Source organism: Parus major, chromosome 15 (genome assembly GCF_001522545.3).
Source record: "Parus major isolate Abel chromosome 15, Parus_major1.1, whole genome shotgun sequence".
Classification (NCBI taxonomy): Eukaryota; Metazoa; Chordata; class Aves; order Passeriformes; family Paridae; genus Parus; species Parus major.
Genome location: NC_031784.1, coordinates 8,743,730 through 8,760,713, shown reverse-complemented (window position 1 = coordinate 8,760,713; position 16,984 = coordinate 8,743,730). Strand labels below are relative to the sequence as shown.

The window sequence follows — 16,984 nt, the reverse complement described above, 5'->3', positions numbered from 1 at the left end:
TTGTGTAAAGGCCCTTTTTCTTGCCTTTGCCGGGGTCTGGTAAAAGCAGACGCTATTGCTTCCTCCCTGCCCCGTGTTGTCCCCACAGGTCCCTCAGGCTCCTCCATGAGGGGCCGCTCCCCCCTCACGGTTCCTCCTCTCGCCATTTCCCTCCCGCCACGGCCGATCCCCCTCAGCCTCCAGCGAAATAAACACGAAATAAACCCCAAACCCCACAAAACAGCAACCGCCGGCACCGGGCCTGGCTGATGGGCCAGAAACGCGTTCGAGCCTTCTGCTTTATTAAAGGGGCTTTTCCTAAACACAGGGCAAAATAGAGCTGTAAAGTGATATTTAATAAAGCCTGCACCCATGTTGCTATTGCTTTAAATGAAGTAATTATGATGTTAAGTTCAGATTTGGTACAGCAGGGAAAAAAAAAAAAAAGAGAGATATAAAAAGTTAATAACTTGAAGTAAATTCAACTATGAAACTGTAAAAATTAAAGTAAGCTGAGCAGCGAGAAGATGCTCATGTCCAAGTCTGGGTCTGCAGCAGGAGCTGTATCAGCTTATCATGACATGAATCATATCAGCTTATCATAACATTTATCATATCATCTTATCACAACATTAATCATATCAGCTTATCGTGACATTAATTGTTTCAGTTTATCAGGACATGAACTGAGGCTCTCAGCAAACACCTGAGGTGTGTTCACCAACTACTGCTGGAAGAAAAAGACTTTCCAGTCACAGCTGGACAGAACAGTTCCACCACTGCCAACTGATTTCAATTAAGTTATATCAAAAAAAAAAAAAGAAATTTATTTCACAAGTTTTAAGAGATCTAAAGAATAAAATTAGCCACTTTACACTTAGAAGTCAGCTGTCTGGGTACCACAGATTAATAAATACATATCAAATTTATTTTACTTTTTATACTATAAAGCTACGAAAGAACTAATGAACATTCTAAACTTGGAATTTAATTTTTATACTTTTGTTCATCCTAAGTAGCCTACAATTTTTATAAAAATCCCCTAAAGAGACTGATGGGATAGAAAACAGGGAATAAAACAACTAATCCTTTGTACCTGCAAATATGCACACAGGTAATTCAGCCACCCCATGGAAACACAGCCTCAGGAACATAATGCAAACCTCATTACCAGTAAATCTACATCAAAGCAAACAGGACACTAAATGAGACAAGATGAAAATGTTTTCCATTTGCTTAGTTTCTGAAAGGAAATATATCCAAGGCTGCATTCTACAAAATTACTGCAACACAAAGGTGCATTCTATTTTGTTGTTGTTGTTGTTATTAGTATTATTATAACCTCAGAGAAAGTGGGAATAGTCTAATGACATTTAATTCTAAGAAGCTATCCAAATTTGTAAGAACTAGGATGCAGTATAGGAAGGTGATGATGACCTGAAGAACTGCAGAAACAGAAAGAATAAAATTATATAGCCCAAGATGCCATGTCCCACTCAACAGGCCTAAGAACAAGATAATCTTCAGTAATCTTAAAAATTGATAGCTGGATTAGGAAGAAAAAGGCATAAGTGTATTAACTAATCACAGAATAACTCTGAAGTAAAGTCATACATGTATGTGGCTCATCAGAGCCAGGAACTGTTAAGCTTCACCCTGAATACTGTGCACAAATGTAGTCAAATTTTAACATGCATGTAACCAGGATAATTGAGAAAAGAGAGTTAAGAGCTTTTAAGATATGTATCATTTAACCTCATCAAGGCATTGGAGGTCAGATACAATGACATTCTCTAAGCACTTCCAGAAGGTGAAAACTTCCCCTTTTTTTGGCTTGCTTTTAAACAGCTCCTTAGGAAAAATCCGAGCAGAAATATGTATCAACATTATTGTTTGTATGAGTGTTTAGTTTGTATAGTGTTTTATGATAAACTTCCAGTGTCAATGACTTAAGAGTTCCATCTCTATCCTGCTCTCTTGGATTCAAGGTCTAACTCTAAAAAAAACGTAGTTTAAGATCCATAATAACATAATTGCTCTACACGTATCCTGTACGATTTTAAGTATCAAAGTGAAATATCTGAGAGCCCTAGAGTTTTTCTTACCTTTCCAGAAGATTATGAATGGCTTTGAAGAGCAGGGTCCTACACTCATAGGAAAGTCCATTCTCCCAGAATCCTTCTTCCACCACTACAAAAACACAAAATGTCAACATGCTCAGAATAGGGACATACAAACATTTATCCAAAACATATCTTCCACAGCTTTAATTTTCAAAGTAGCATGTTTCATTAAACTATTTCAACTATTACCTATATCACCCAAGCAGCTTTAATCTTTACTTGCCGAAGATGCAGCCTTTGAATTTAAAAAAAAAAAAAAAAAGCAAACACAAAAGCATAAAAGCAAACCCATTTGTTTGTAGCATTCAGTATTCAAGAACAGGGGTGAGGAATGCACGATCATTCTTATCCACCACTGCTGAGAGAGCCTTTAAAACTTAACCACAGATGCCGACAATCAAGAAACAAAGTGAATCATTAAAGGTGTAAAATCAATTTACATAACTGAAACAACATGAAACGACTCCTCTGAACCTCTCGCTGTCACACTCAAGTGCAATTCCTCCATTGTACTGACTTCAACTATTGCAGTTTTAGCAATACACAGCAGATTTTATACCAAAATAAAAACTGTACACTCAGTACCGAACTGCAGAGCTTCTAGAGTTTAAAAAAGTAAGTCTAATTATCTCTCATAGTAGAGTGCAGCCTGAATTAGTCACCTGACAGACAAACCTCAAAAATATCTGCTGTCCTTACTCATGGCTTTTGGGTGCTAAAACTACCAGGAGTAACACTATTTCTGGTATGCCTGTACCAGATTCTAAATCTTACTCAGGCAGAAGATGCAGAGTAAAAACAGATGATAAAACAAGTTTTTCAAGGAGTACGAATTCGTTAATTGTTCTGTCATTTCAATTTTACAGGAATAGTCAGTCGGCAGATCTTTAAAAGTGCAAACATAAAAATCTACTGCACGTTAAGCACTGAATACTTCACACCTCTCCCTGGCCAATTTGCAGGACGAGACCTCCCAGCAGCGCGTCTATCGCACAGAGATGATTATCTCAGTATAGTTTACAACCATGTTTAAAGGCAAACTTCTAAGGAGTTTGTGCACCATGGAAAATATCAATATTGCCAGCAGCCTTCAAAGCCTCGAGCCACTGTTGTGCTGCTTCTCCAGGAGCTGTAACTCACACACTCAGACAAGAAAAAGCACATTTTTTTGCATGTGCAATGTTGTGATATGCTAATGTCGGTAACAGAGCCTCTCCGTGCAGAATGGAAAAGCCAGGTTTTAGTACCTAAATCACCTTTATCGGACAGCACAGGACTTGCCGGGAGAATGGAGACACAGACCTGTGCCCCTGGGCACAAGCAGCAGCCAAGGAGCTTTTCCTTAGAAACCACTGCAAGCCCTTTAATGCTTGCAAGCCCTCCCTGACACTGAGGATGTAATGGGCCATGGCTATTTACTGCACAGAACTCCTCGGCTTTCATGGGTAAAACACTGCGCTTAAGGAACTCACAACCCCCGTGCACGGTCAGAACTATTGATGTATAAATTCTCAACAGCTCAGAACTAGTGAAGCCCCAGAAGCAGGTACAGTCTTGCACTTAAAAATTACATAATCCTCAAATATATGAAAAGTTACAGATTAGTTACACTGTGAGAGATCACACCTGCATAATAATTCAGTATTTAAATTAAAAATCAAATTTTTGGACAACATCATGAAGTCAATCTGTAAAAGTCAAAATAAATTCACTCTTACACAGCAGTGAGCTCTTGTCCAGATTCACCCTATCCTAGCCTGTACTGCCACTATTGCCCCTGCTTTAGGAGCTTCATGGAAAATAGGGGAGACAAGAATCAAGTCTTTGATTTTACAGGAAAGTTTCCACCAGCAGTTCTGAAATTCTCAGTCCTAACCCCTTACCTACTCCCAGGTAGGGAGCAGACTAATGGGACCTTGTCACATTTTGTATCCTCTCTCAGAACTATTTTCTCCAAGTATAATTTTGCCATTTCAGAAGAATTCAGATCAGATCACACTGCTTTACACCACTGAATGTAATATTCTGTAGAGTTGGGATAATTTGAATCCAAAATTATTTTTTGTCTGGACATCACCTGTATTTTTTTCCCTGCTCAGGTTCCCTAGGCTACCCCAGCCTGTTATTCCTCCACAATCCCAGACATGAAAGCACTACATATCCCAGCAGTAGGGATTGGATGAGGAAATGGAAGCTGGCAGCACTCCCCCTCCCTACCCACCACCACAACTGCATCCATGGCTGTCCTGCACTCAGCAGGCTGGGAGGAAGGTGTCCAAAATCCTAGGAAAAGCAGGGAAAAAGCAATGTTAATGCTGAAGCCAAGTCCCAAAGGTCAAGTGTGCCATGAGGTCAGACTGGCTGAGGAGCGTCAGTGGAGTGGGACAGGGAAAAGGGGAAAGTCTAGAGTGGTATCAATCCTCAATATTCTAATTTTCCAAACTGCCTTTTGTAGTATGCAGAATTCACATAAATTACATATGAAATGGAAATAAAATTACTTCCTTATTAAATTTAACTCTAAGCATATCATAAGACATTGCCATAACCATTTTCCTATAATAAATAATGCCTCTAATTCCCAGATATATTAAAGCACTATACTTACTGTAATTATCTCTAATGCTTCTTTATCCTACTAAAAAAGTACATCATACAATTAAGAGCATGTACATATGTCTGATGCCATAAAATTGAGAAGGAAAAATTAGAAGTGCAGCATTTCACTTTCTCTCTGCTCTTTGGCTTCCTGATCCAGATTCCACAAGGAAAGTGTTGAAATGACTGGAGCAAGTTACAACTTCAGGATGCATATGGTGACCAATAAAAAAGCTTGGCAAAACACTAAAAATTAGACTATTCCCTGTAAATTCCAAAGTTCTTGACACTTATAATTTAACTATATTTTAGATTTTGAAGAGTATTTTAAATTCCTTATAGCAAATTGAAGCCTAGAAAATAGTCTCTGTCTGTCTACATGATGATTTCTAATGCTTTTAACACTCCAAACGAACTCCAGCCCCCTCAGCTTTCCCATGCTCCTGATAGCATTTCCAGGCACAGCCAGCAGAACACAGGTGCTGCACAGGTTCCAAAACATGGGAGCACCTCTGGCCTGTCCTGGATGCGTTTCTGTTCCTTCAGTTGAAATATTTCTCTTTAGACACAACAGATGTGACACTGAACAACAGCTGTGAAAGGCATCTTCCAAACCAGAGAACTTCTAGGACAGATGGAATGTTTTAGTGAGGGAAGGCACAACGGAGCACAAACTACATTTTCCTCCATGGAAGTCAGAGCAGGGGACAAGAGAGGCAGCAAAGCAGAGGGGACAAACTGTGGGTCACTGCTTGCCAGGCCATGGGGTTACAAAGCCATGGCTGATGTGAGCCTTGTTTGCAGCAATCCCATCCTGGGCAGGGGTCAGGCTGGGTGACCTCCAGGAGCCCAGGCTCCTTCTCACCACAGTGACCTGGCAGGTGACTGCTCCTCCACTGGGACCAGTTTATGCACACACATAGCTGTAGCCCTGTGTGTATATACATATATTTCTGTATAAGTTAACTACCCTATCCAAGCCTCAGCACACTCTGAGAAGGATGACACCTGGGAGAAGCTTTTGCTTTAAAAGGCAGCTCATCCCCTTCTCACTGTCCTGCAACAGAGGGAGAATTTCACCATGTCATTTTTCACCAACTGCTTTCCTGTAGTTACGTTTTGTTATTTTTTAAAAAAAATTAAATCATCTCCCAAAATAAAACCAGTAAGTTTATTAATATTCTGTCTCTAAAAAAATCTGGATTCTCAGAAAAAAAATTATCAAGAACAGCAGAAAATCCAAAACAAGAAAAACGTGTATCTGACACTTATAATGGATTACAGTGGAGGTGTTAATCTCACTGCTGGTGTTCAAACAGAATGGGAATTAATCAACAGCTTTCATATATGAAGGTTTTAGGCATTTGTTATGATTTTGTTTTCATAGGTTCAAAAAATGAATAAAATGCTTGTGTTGATTTTTATGTTTATTCTTGCAGATCAGATGTTAAAAGAATGAAAGGCAACTACAAGAATTTAGACTTACATGGGAAATTTTTAATTTAAACATACATTAATGAGCAGCTTAGTTGGCTTGGGATCTTTTTTATTTTCAAGTCAGAGATATTAAGGTCTTCAAAGTGTCCAACGATTTTTATGAAGCCAGCCATGTTCTCAAAAAAAAAAGATCCATTATAAAAATTTCAAGGAGAGAAGTCACAGCAAAATATCAAAGCAAATACTTCAATAATTTTAGGTCTCCCAGCAGAGATACTGGAAAGATAATAAGATCTCTGTTCTGCTTCAGTGGCCAAACTGACATATTTTACTTAAAAGAAATATAGGAAGGAAGGAGAGGAGGCAAGTCGAGGCTGTGTCGGCACTGCAGAGACAGTTATACCTTTAAGAAATCTAGCCACCCACATTTTAATAATTCAGGTCACACTGCCTTGTGCAGTTTAAAAGCAGAATTAGTTTCAAAGAATACATATTTCCTCAGAGCTATGTTACATATTTCCTTTTAATGTATCATATTGCAGCAACAGCTGAAATGAACGTCTAGACATCAAAAACAAGGCTTTATTCCCACCTACTGCTTTTTTACCTCAGGCATCAGAGCTAATGAAACCCATTATCCAGAACACTGCCCTCAGTTACCACATTGGCCACTGCAAATATGAAAAAACACTCTGGGACAGCACCAGTTATTCAGCCATTAAAATTACTGAAAATCAATTTCTTGCTGCACACTGCAGAAATACTGATAGATTAAAGCAGGACACATGGGACAAGGAGATTACTTCCAGGGAAGATTACTATGTCAAACTGCTGAGGACGGGGACTTACTCAGCTCCTCAAGATTCACATTCAGAGCAGCACACGCTCCCTTCCTAGCCTTTGATATTTTACCCCCTTGTTGCCATGAAATATGAAGGATGTGAGGTTTTTTCCATGTTTTAAAACCATATGGCTAAACAGCTCCAACAACATCAGACATAAAATTACTAAAAGCAAGCATTTAATTTTTCATCTGTATTTTTATTAACGTGCCCTTAGAACAATATTTCAAAAACCAACGAGCATTTTGAAGCATCATTTCTCCTAAAAAATTGAGTTAAGAGAGTAACAACACAATGCAATGGTACATTAATTCTGAAAAACTATATTATACCCATAAAAATCCAATTAAAGACAACACCATTGATCGATCATTGCTATACTGCCATTGATCACCTTGTAAAATCTGCGTTTGAAGTCATTAGTGATTAAATTGACTTATTACTAAATCAGATTCAACCCACTTAGAGATCTAATTTCCTTGTGCTGGTTATGATCGTAGGGAAATTGTGCTGCTCACTCGTACAAGCCTGAGAATCCATCTTGGCTCCCTTCCCCAAGTCAGCTCATCATAAAATCAACCAAACCAGTGAAAATGTTCCCCAGAATTTTCATTTGTGTTCTCCTATTTCCAAATTGAGGGAATATTCACTGGACATGCACAGAAGCGTTTCCAATCCGCATCCTCCCAAGGTATCCTTAACAGCTTCCAGGAAAATCAGAATATTAATGGAGACCATGCCCAGAGGTTGCTGCTCAGGCACGACCCAAGTTTGCATCTCAATGCACCGCAATTTTTGATATAAAAACCAACACTTGCAAGCAGAGTTGACTATGAAACTAAAATTGTTGCACTTCAGAAGGATAAATAAAACCTTCAAAGGCAACAGCTGTTGAATATCACAGGAATACTCGGAGGCTTTAATTGTTGCGCATTGAAACAGAAATTAGCATAATAGCTATTTATTGAAAAACAGATGGTAGGTAACTATCTGCACTTAGATTGTGTTAGCACTACTTAAAGTAATACTTTTATCGCTTCCTCAATCCCAGTAGGTACAGAGTTGTTTTTTATAAAATACACATTAAATGTTACATCCTCTCCCTGGCCCACACACTCACATTCCTGTGCTCCTGCACGGCCTCTCCTGTCTTTCACCAGAGTACACCACAGCCAGATCTTCACAGGGACAGTTTCTCAGCAGCTTGGTTAACCAAAATTATTATCTATGAAATCAGAATGAGCACTTCTGTGCAATTACAGCCCGAGTCTGCTCTCTCTGTAGGAATGCAGAGGAACTGTGCAGAGCTGAGCTGCTCACTCCTGAGACAGGACAGATTCCAAATCAAACCATGGGTTTGCTGTGTGGTTTTTACTGTGAATGCTTTCTACAATCACCAAAAAGAGTAAAAGGAACAGAAATAAAACATGTGGTCTACACAGTTTCTCAAAGAAAGCAGGAAGTCGTATGCAACGGGAAACCTGCTCTCACATGCCAGAAAATCCCTCCAATCCCTGATTTACGCTGCTTCATTTGTCCCACCGTGTGTTTCTGTTAAGCAGTCTTATTTCCAAGCCACTTTATATTTCTTTGCAGAGGTATTTCCTATAAATGAAAAGCATAAGCTGACCATAAGTGAAAAGGCACTAAAGGTTTGGGAGATTCTCACCATCATTTCCTAAAATGTTCCAGGCTATGGATACCAGTAGAAAAGAAGTATTTTCTTAACTTTACTCCTGGGAGTTTCTAGAATTCCCCCTCACATTTCCAACTCTTCATTTTCCTTTACATCTTCAACTCTTTGGAATAAAGACATTAAAGGTAGTTTATCAGAACAACATAAAAGCAACCCAAAAAACTTTGAAGAGAAATTTTCAAAAGCATACTATGCTTTCCTAATCCCAGAAACAACCCGTACTCTCCAAATTTCATCTGCTCTCTTCTTCCCCCTTCCAAATCTCCCAAGTTTTCTTCACTTCCATTTCCAGTGACCACTTGCACCTTGCACCCATCGTGACCCTCAATTCCACATATCAGCTGCAACCCCCACTTCTGCCTTTTGATCTCCCCAGGTTCAAAGAATACGGAATTCCTTCAGTGGATGCACAGCAAGGACACTTTCCCCAGCACCATCGATGCAATGAGGAGGACTTTCATTTTTCCTCTCCAGACACAAGTGGTGTTTACCAGCACTGGTGGGACACTGACTGCATTCCCTGTTCCCAGAGCTCTGCTGGAGGTAACAGAACCTCGAGGTTTGAGGGCAGCGAGTCTCTCTGGAGAAATCAGAGTGACTTTGGCCATTCCCAAGTAACACGGGGCTTGTTCTGAGGAAAACTGCCGTCCCTATTAATCCCTACTTGGAAAGCGAAAGGAGCCCAGAGTCTTCCCTCACTTCCCAAATATGCAGGACGTCACTGCTGGAGCACAGCTCAGTTCAGAGAGCAGCACCCCTGCCCTTCCACACGGCTCCAGACAGGCAATTCCACTCAGACTCTGCAATCCTGTCCCTCCTCGTTCCCGTTCCCAATCCCTCCCTGTGATCCAGCCCCACATCCACAGGGAGCCACACTGGCGTGCCAGGGCGATCCCAGGAGCTTCCCCCAGCCAAGGGGACATGGACACGAGTCACTGCCATGGCCAAGGGGACATGGACACGAGTCACTGCCATGGCCAAGGGGACATGGACACGAGTCACTGCCATGGGGTCACTTCCCACCACTGTCCAAGGAGCAGCCAGGGAATGAATATCCATCCTCATCCTGCAGGAAGGCAGCTTGGGCAGCAGTCCTCACTGCTTCACGACGTGCTGCGTGCCACAGCCTTTAATTGCTATGTTAAGATGACAGCTGAAGGAAAGACAAAATCTCCAGCACATCCAAGGAGACATTCATGGAGAAATCCTGGGTGTAACATGCCCAGACTCCCCAGGCTCTGCTTCCACCCAGCTGGGCTCTGCTCTACAGAACAAGAACTGGTGATATTTCCATCTCAGCTGTATGCTGACTTAACCAAACCAACATTTGGATTTCTGTAATATAAAATTTGAGTTTACCCTTCTGCATAAAAATTAAGAATTGTGCTTATTTTATCTCAGTCCATACTTGCTTTTGGTCCTGTATGACTACTTGCAGCCCCCAGGCTCCTATTTTTTTAATTTTTTTTTCCCCAACCTAATGGTTATAGAAATAACAATTTTTATTAAAAAAATCTTTTCCTCAACTTACTATAATGTAATGATATATTGTGAGAAAACAAGATTTGGATTTAAGTAAGGGATACATGAAATACTTTTAGAACAGTTTCTGGTATTAAGTACACATCATGTGCCCCACACAAAATAGCCAAAGGTTGTACATATGAACCACAACAATAATTCCATTATATATGGAACATATTAGATAAATCCTCTTCATGTTACTATTTGAAAACACGAAAAGATGTGAATAAGTATATGTTTTTTCTAGGTTATAAATAATTTATAGTACCACTTCTAGGTTATAAATGATCAGACTTGATGCTCGTAAATAAAATACTTGAAAAAATATTTTCAAAAGAAAAGACTCTTAGTTTTGAAACCATTTTTAGTAATAAAAAAAACCCTGAAAATGCATCTTAAGTTGAGGTATGAAGAACAGCGTAAATGAAATATGTTTTTATAAATGTGCCAGTGAGAACCTTTTTCCTTATAACCTCCTCTTTTTGGGGAGGCCAGGAGCCTTCCAAAACCACAGGCACAGAACAAAAACGCAGAACAGACTTCAAAGACAAAACAAGCATATTTTTGTCATTTTGTTTGTTCTTTACTCCCCACAAAACATGCCAAAATACTTTGTGCACTTCTGTAAGAAAATGTTTACTGGAGTTTGCTGCTACTTGAACGGAAGCAAAAGCAAAATAACAGTTCTGTGTTGAGTTCCGCCAGCAAAGGGCCTGAGCTGGAGGCAGCAGAATGTCAAGCAGGTTTTTAAACAGGTTTTTAAATCTATTTTTGTCCTCTGAGGAAGCCAGCAGAGGGAGCTGGCTGGGACCCGGTCTGGGCTCTTCACCCAGGGACTGCTTTTTCAATTAAGAAAAGGATCTGAGATCACACAGGCTAAAAATAAAACTTCAGGGGAGAAAAAATCGACCACGTTCAATAATAAATATATTAGGAGAGAGAAGGTTCGGAGTGGGGACAGTGAAAGTGTCCATATGTGTCCATATGAAACAGCTTTGAAAGCAGAGAAATGTCCTTGAAAAATAATCTGGTCAAATGTGTGATCCCTTGGGAAAGGCTCGAGAAGATCCCTGAAGATCCTGATGTCCCTTACTTCCACTGGCTGAACAGATACTTGCCCCAAACAGGTCCTGAAATCTCAGTGTAGGAAAACAACCCCGCTCCCTCCCCATCCCTGTCTCTCCCAGCAGGGACTACTGCAGATGTCCTTTCAGATGGGGATAGAAAAACTATTTCTTCTGCAGCACATTCTTATTTATAATAATATGTTTGTTTACTCCTGTTTATAAACAGAAGGTATTACAGGGGAAAAATAATGAGGAAGACACAACATGGCATTGGGAATGGAAAAAACAAATTACTGAGGACTGGAAAGTTGCTCTGAAACAGAGAAGTCCTTGGAATTCCATACAGTAATAAACTAAATTACAAGATTTTACAGACTGAGACTACCAAGTACTCAGCTTTTCTCATGATCTTTAAGGCTGAACATATATACAGCACTTATTAATTTAAAGCCAGTCCTGCTCTGTAAGATCTCTCCAATAAGAATCTCTCCTGTGAGAGTTACTGCAAAGAAGAACCCAAGTGAGCAGGATTCCCTTGGGGATGAGCAGGCTCCCAGAGGAGCACCCAGGAATAGAAAGTTGTGATTTAACTTTCCATTCAGTCAAAAAAAGCACTGCAACTTCTGACTTCTCTGCACTTGGGACTCCTTCTAAAGATCACTTTTACAAAATCTGACCACTACAAAAGAATTCCCCTTCCCAGGCATCCCCTGTGCTCACTGCTGGAGTTCTTTCCCATATCCATATTTCAGCAGGAGCCGTCTCCCTCTGCAATGCAAATGCAATATGTTGTTCACTTTACAGGCTGTTGCCATGGATATTAATGTGATGTCATAAATTGTTACATCTTCATTGCAGAAACAAAATGAAAGGGCTTGGAAGCAGGAGAAGAATAAGAACTCATCTAACCAAGCATATTTAAGAATAAGCAACTGTTGTACAAATCACAAAGAAAAGAGAGGCACATAAATATGTATTTTAATTTAGTGTTGAATGTTTCTCAATATAAGTGCTTCCTAAAAGATTCCAAATTTCCTATTGAATTTTTTACTGGACTTTTACCTGCACAGTGGGACCTCCTCAGCAACAGATGGAACAGCACTTCTAAAATTCAGCTTTTCTCCATGGTTGGAAATAAAGTTTTCTGTTGGAAACATCAGTTTCTTAACTCTACTTTAAATTAGCAGGCAGTGGCCAACCATCCCAGCAATGCCAAAAATGCTTTTCCTTTCATTTCAGCTACCTTTTGACTGACCAATTCCATTCATGGCCTATGGGCCACAGCAAATACTTAATTTTTGAAAAATCAGAGCGGTGGGCTGCCCTTAAAAATTATTACTGAAAAGTATTCCTGAAGTTATTTTCCTCTCCAAGGATTCCAGGAATCAACAAAATGTTCCTTTGCCTTATTAAAACAGTAGCTAAGATTACAACAAGTTAATCTACTTTATCTGTAAGTATACACACAGAAAAAAGAATGTTTTAGCTTAGAGAAAAGCAGAATACAGTACAAAGCACACCCAGTGTTCACAGTCACAGAGGATTTCCCTCATTTTCAATTAGTCAAACTGTCTGGTTTAATCTTTTTCCCAAACAGTTTAGCTTTGCTGAGAGTGGATTTAACTAAGTCGAAAGACACACAGCAAGCGGGGAATGAATGGGCACCTCTGCCTGCCGGGAGCTGCTGACCTGCCAAGGAATAACTGCCTGGGAATAGGGATAAACACATTCCCCCCACTTCCCCTGTCACAAACAGGCACCCAGAGGTGGAGCAGCACTTGGCCAAGGAGAATCCTGCTGCTGTCTGACCCTCTCTGGGCAGCGGTGCCAGGAAACCCAGACACTCCTCAGCTCTTGAGCCAACTGGAAAAAAACCTCACACCTGGCCTGCATTTCTGGGGTCTTGTGGCACTTCTAAGTCTACTCAACAGCAAGGAAATCATCCACCTACTGAGGTGTTCCTCTCCTTTCCAAACTCCCTTGAATTACATGTGGGATGGGATAGATAGATAGATCCACACCCTTCAACTGAAATAGAGCATCCAGTCTCACAGTTCAGATAACAGAACAGATCTCATCTTCAACAACTCAAGAGTACCTTCCCTGATCTTGTCTGTGGCTTCCACCTCCACGTTCCATCTAATCAGGAGTCTTAACCTGCTCATCCAAGTCTCTCACCCTTAACTCTCCATCACAATTCATTAAATACATTTTGTTCCTAAGACCCCACCCATTTAGGGGAGGAACACCCATCAAAAGACATGCCCACCATTCCAGTATCTCCAAGATTAAAAAGGCTACTGAATAGCTGAACAAATAGGAAACAAAAATAAGTTTCTTGACATCTTTTTTTTAAAGAGGTGTTTGTTTTAAACAGGTGTGTAAATGCAACTTTACTAGTTTGGGAGATGTTCAACCTTCTTGACTTAACCTGTTTAGCTGCTTACGAGAGCTCCTGCTGCCAGTAAAACACCCAGTGAATAGTCTCCCTCCCAGTTTAGCCCAGTCCCATTCACCAGTTGCATTTCTAGCACTACTTCCATTGACTCCATAGCAGCAATACATCAGGCATTTTGGGACAATATGAACAACTTGAGCAACACAGGGTCACCTGTACTGTGTTTCAAATCCTATTTTTAATTCAGGAGCTTAAAAGGCAAAACATCCTCCCAACAACATCCCCTGGTCACCCATCTCTCCCACTCTGGCAGTGGGAAGCCATTCCCTATGTCCTGTCTCTCCATCCCTCATCCTAAGGCCCCCTCCAGCTCTCCTGGAGCCCCTTTAGGCCCTGGAAGACTGCTACAAGGTTTTCAGGGAAACCAAGGCTGCAGATTCCCTTTAATTGTTCACATCTGAAATACTTCTTGATTGGAACAGTTTAATTCAATTCTCAGACCCCATGGGTCCCTATTCTGGGAGAGCCACCCAAAGCAGACACTCTGCCATGGCCCCCTGCTCTGAACAGTTAAGCAGTAGCTGCTATGTGAGCAGTAATATTGAGAAATTATTACCCTTGAAGGATTTGCCTCCTACAATCTTACAGACTCAAAGTCCAAGGTCAAAGGGCAACAGAAAGTCAAGGAGCCCTACAGGGCAGCCTGAACACACCACAGCACCACAGTGGAACACCAGACAGGAGCAGGGGCAGCACAGGTGTTGCAGGAACACCTCTGGGATGCAACATGAAGGGCTTTCATCAAATTCCCCAGCCAGAGCACGCTCCTAAGCTGCATCCCACAGCTATCCAGGCAAATCCACCCAAGAACAGTACTCTGCACACAGAGCCCTGCAGCTCCTCTCTGAATCAGGAGGGGTCTGTACACGTAGCCCAGGGGTTCGCTGCACAGGAGAACACAAATGCTCTTTCTAAAATAAAAATAATTATAAATTGAGCTTTTATTTTATTAAAAAACATAATTCTGTTTAAAAACACAACTATAAGAAGATTACAGCTCAGCCTACTTAATTTCCCCTAATATTTCAGTAAATAACAAGCATCCATTTCTGCATCTCCATGAAAGACTTTTGCAGTCACGCAGAAGGAGCCACCCAGAGAACTCTCCAGAGACTGAACTAGACTGTGGGGTGACCCTGTGAGCCCTGGGCCAGAGCACAGCCTGGCAGTGCCATCACCACACATCAGCCTCACCCTGCAGCCTCCATGGCCCAGCCTGCTGTGCTGTCCTGGGCACAGCTTTCCCTGGGCACAGCTTTCCCTGGACACAGCCTCCCCTGGGCACAGCCTCCCCTGGGCACAGCCTCTCCTGGGCACAGCCTCTCCTGGACACAGCCACCCCTGGACACAGCTTCTCCTGGACACAGCCACCCCTGGGCACAGCCTCCCCTGGACACAGCTTCCCCTGGGCACAGCTTTCCCTGGACACAGCCACCCCTGGGCACAGCCTCTCCTGGACACAGCCTCTCCTGGACACAGCCTCTCCTGGACACAGCCTCTCCTGGCCCACAGCCTCTCCTGGCCCACAGCCTCTCCTGGGCACAGCCTCTCCTGGGCACAGCCTCTCCTGGGCACAGCCTCTCCTGGACACAGCCACCTCTGGACACAGCCTCTCCTGGACACAGCCACCCCTGGACACAGCCTCTCCTGGACACAGCCACCCCTGGACACAGCCTCTCCTGGAGACAGCCACCCCTGGGCACAGCCTCTCCTGGACACAGCCACCCCTGGGCACAGCCACCCCTGGGCACAGCCTCCCCTGGGCACAGCCACCCCTGGGCACAGCCACCCCTGGGCACAGCCTCTCCTGGCCACAGCCTCCCCAGAACATCTGCACAGCCCACCCAACACCCCAGCAAGGAGCCAGCGCTTGCAGGATCCCGAGCCAGTGTGACAGGGGGTACCCGCAGGATCGTTCCTCGGCAGGACAAGGAGGACGGATCTGCTGCCAGGCTGTGCCAGCTGCCATTTGGACCCTGCAATGGACATCGGCATTTTGCCTTTCTGTCAATGGTTTTAGTGTTAAATACCAAGCACACACAGCTCCATCCCCACAGAGTGTCTGCAACAACCACGGCTGTCACTCGTGGAACAAAATTTAAGCTGATTTTCCATCGTTGATATATCATGCACTTCAGAACGCCTACAGCCAAACCCAAATTCTCACCTACTTACCCCAGGAAGCAGCAAAGCTAGACTTAATTGACTTTATCACGCTAGGGATGTAAAAAGCAACTCCAAACTACTGCAAACCATGGCAAAATACAAATCACAGCCCTTGAGTTTCACTGCAAATTAACAGGGGAAAATCCCCTGTGAAATCTCCCAGTACCCCGGCAGCCCCACCTAGCTCCATCTCTCTGGGCCAAAAAATTTCACTCGTAACATTTAAACATAATCTGACAGTAAATGAAGCTTCAGTTGAAGATTAATAAAACACTGGGTTTGCTTACTTGTCCCCTCTCAAGTAGAATATAAACCAGCTGGAAATATATCCTCTTGGAAATATACTCCATAATATATTCTTCATCCTGATAAAAGTTGTTATCAAATACAACCAACAGATCAATGACTGATGCTACTGACAATTTATTTTCTTTTATGCTTCCCTTCTTGTTTATGTGATACCCCTATAGCCTGTAAGAGGCCTTTGCCTTCAAGCACAAAGCATCACAATTACTCCAGACATTATTTTACTGGCATAAAACCCCAGCTACAATGCATTTAAATGTCCACAAAACATGTCTGGGTTGTTTAAAAAGGGTAGCAACATGGAGATAATCCCAGTTTAATAACTCTGCATGTAATTGCTCTGAGCTAGCATCTTAAGCTGTTTTACATAAAACCCATGCCCTGAGTCACTCCTTGTGCCCCTTACCTTGGGAGTTTGTGTCCAGCTGCACCTCCCAACCCATCTGTGCTCCATCCCAACACCACCAGCATCCTGCACCTCCCTGAGCTTTCACATAATCACAGCAGAGATGGGCTCCCCTTAAATTAATTCCCAGTATTGTCTGAGGATTTTGTACAAAGTATCACATAAGAAACAAAATAACTCTTGATTTCACTTTTAATAACTAATATCTATGTACTGTGGTGTATTATTTTAATTTCATTGCAACATTAGCACACTAAAATTATCAACATGCTAAAAACTACTAGACAGGATTTAATGTGCAAAGTAACTGTACCACTTCTGTTTTAATTAAAAATACAAAAATAAATAGATTTTATATTATATAAATATTTAAAACATTTTA

General features: G+C 41.8%; 1 protein-coding gene across 1 annotated transcript in view; it reads right to left on the bottom strand.

Moving 5' to 3' along the window:
• MED13L (mediator complex subunit 13L) overlaps positions 1-16,984 on the bottom strand; it is a 167,448-nt gene that overhangs the window by 83,312 nt on the left and 67,152 nt on the right. The window contains exon 3 of the mRNA XM_015644004.3: positions 2,085-2,169. Coding sequence (XP_015499490.1) covers positions 2,085-2,169 — 85 coding nt within the window. The remainder of the gene's footprint in view (positions 1-2,084; positions 2,170-16,984) is intronic.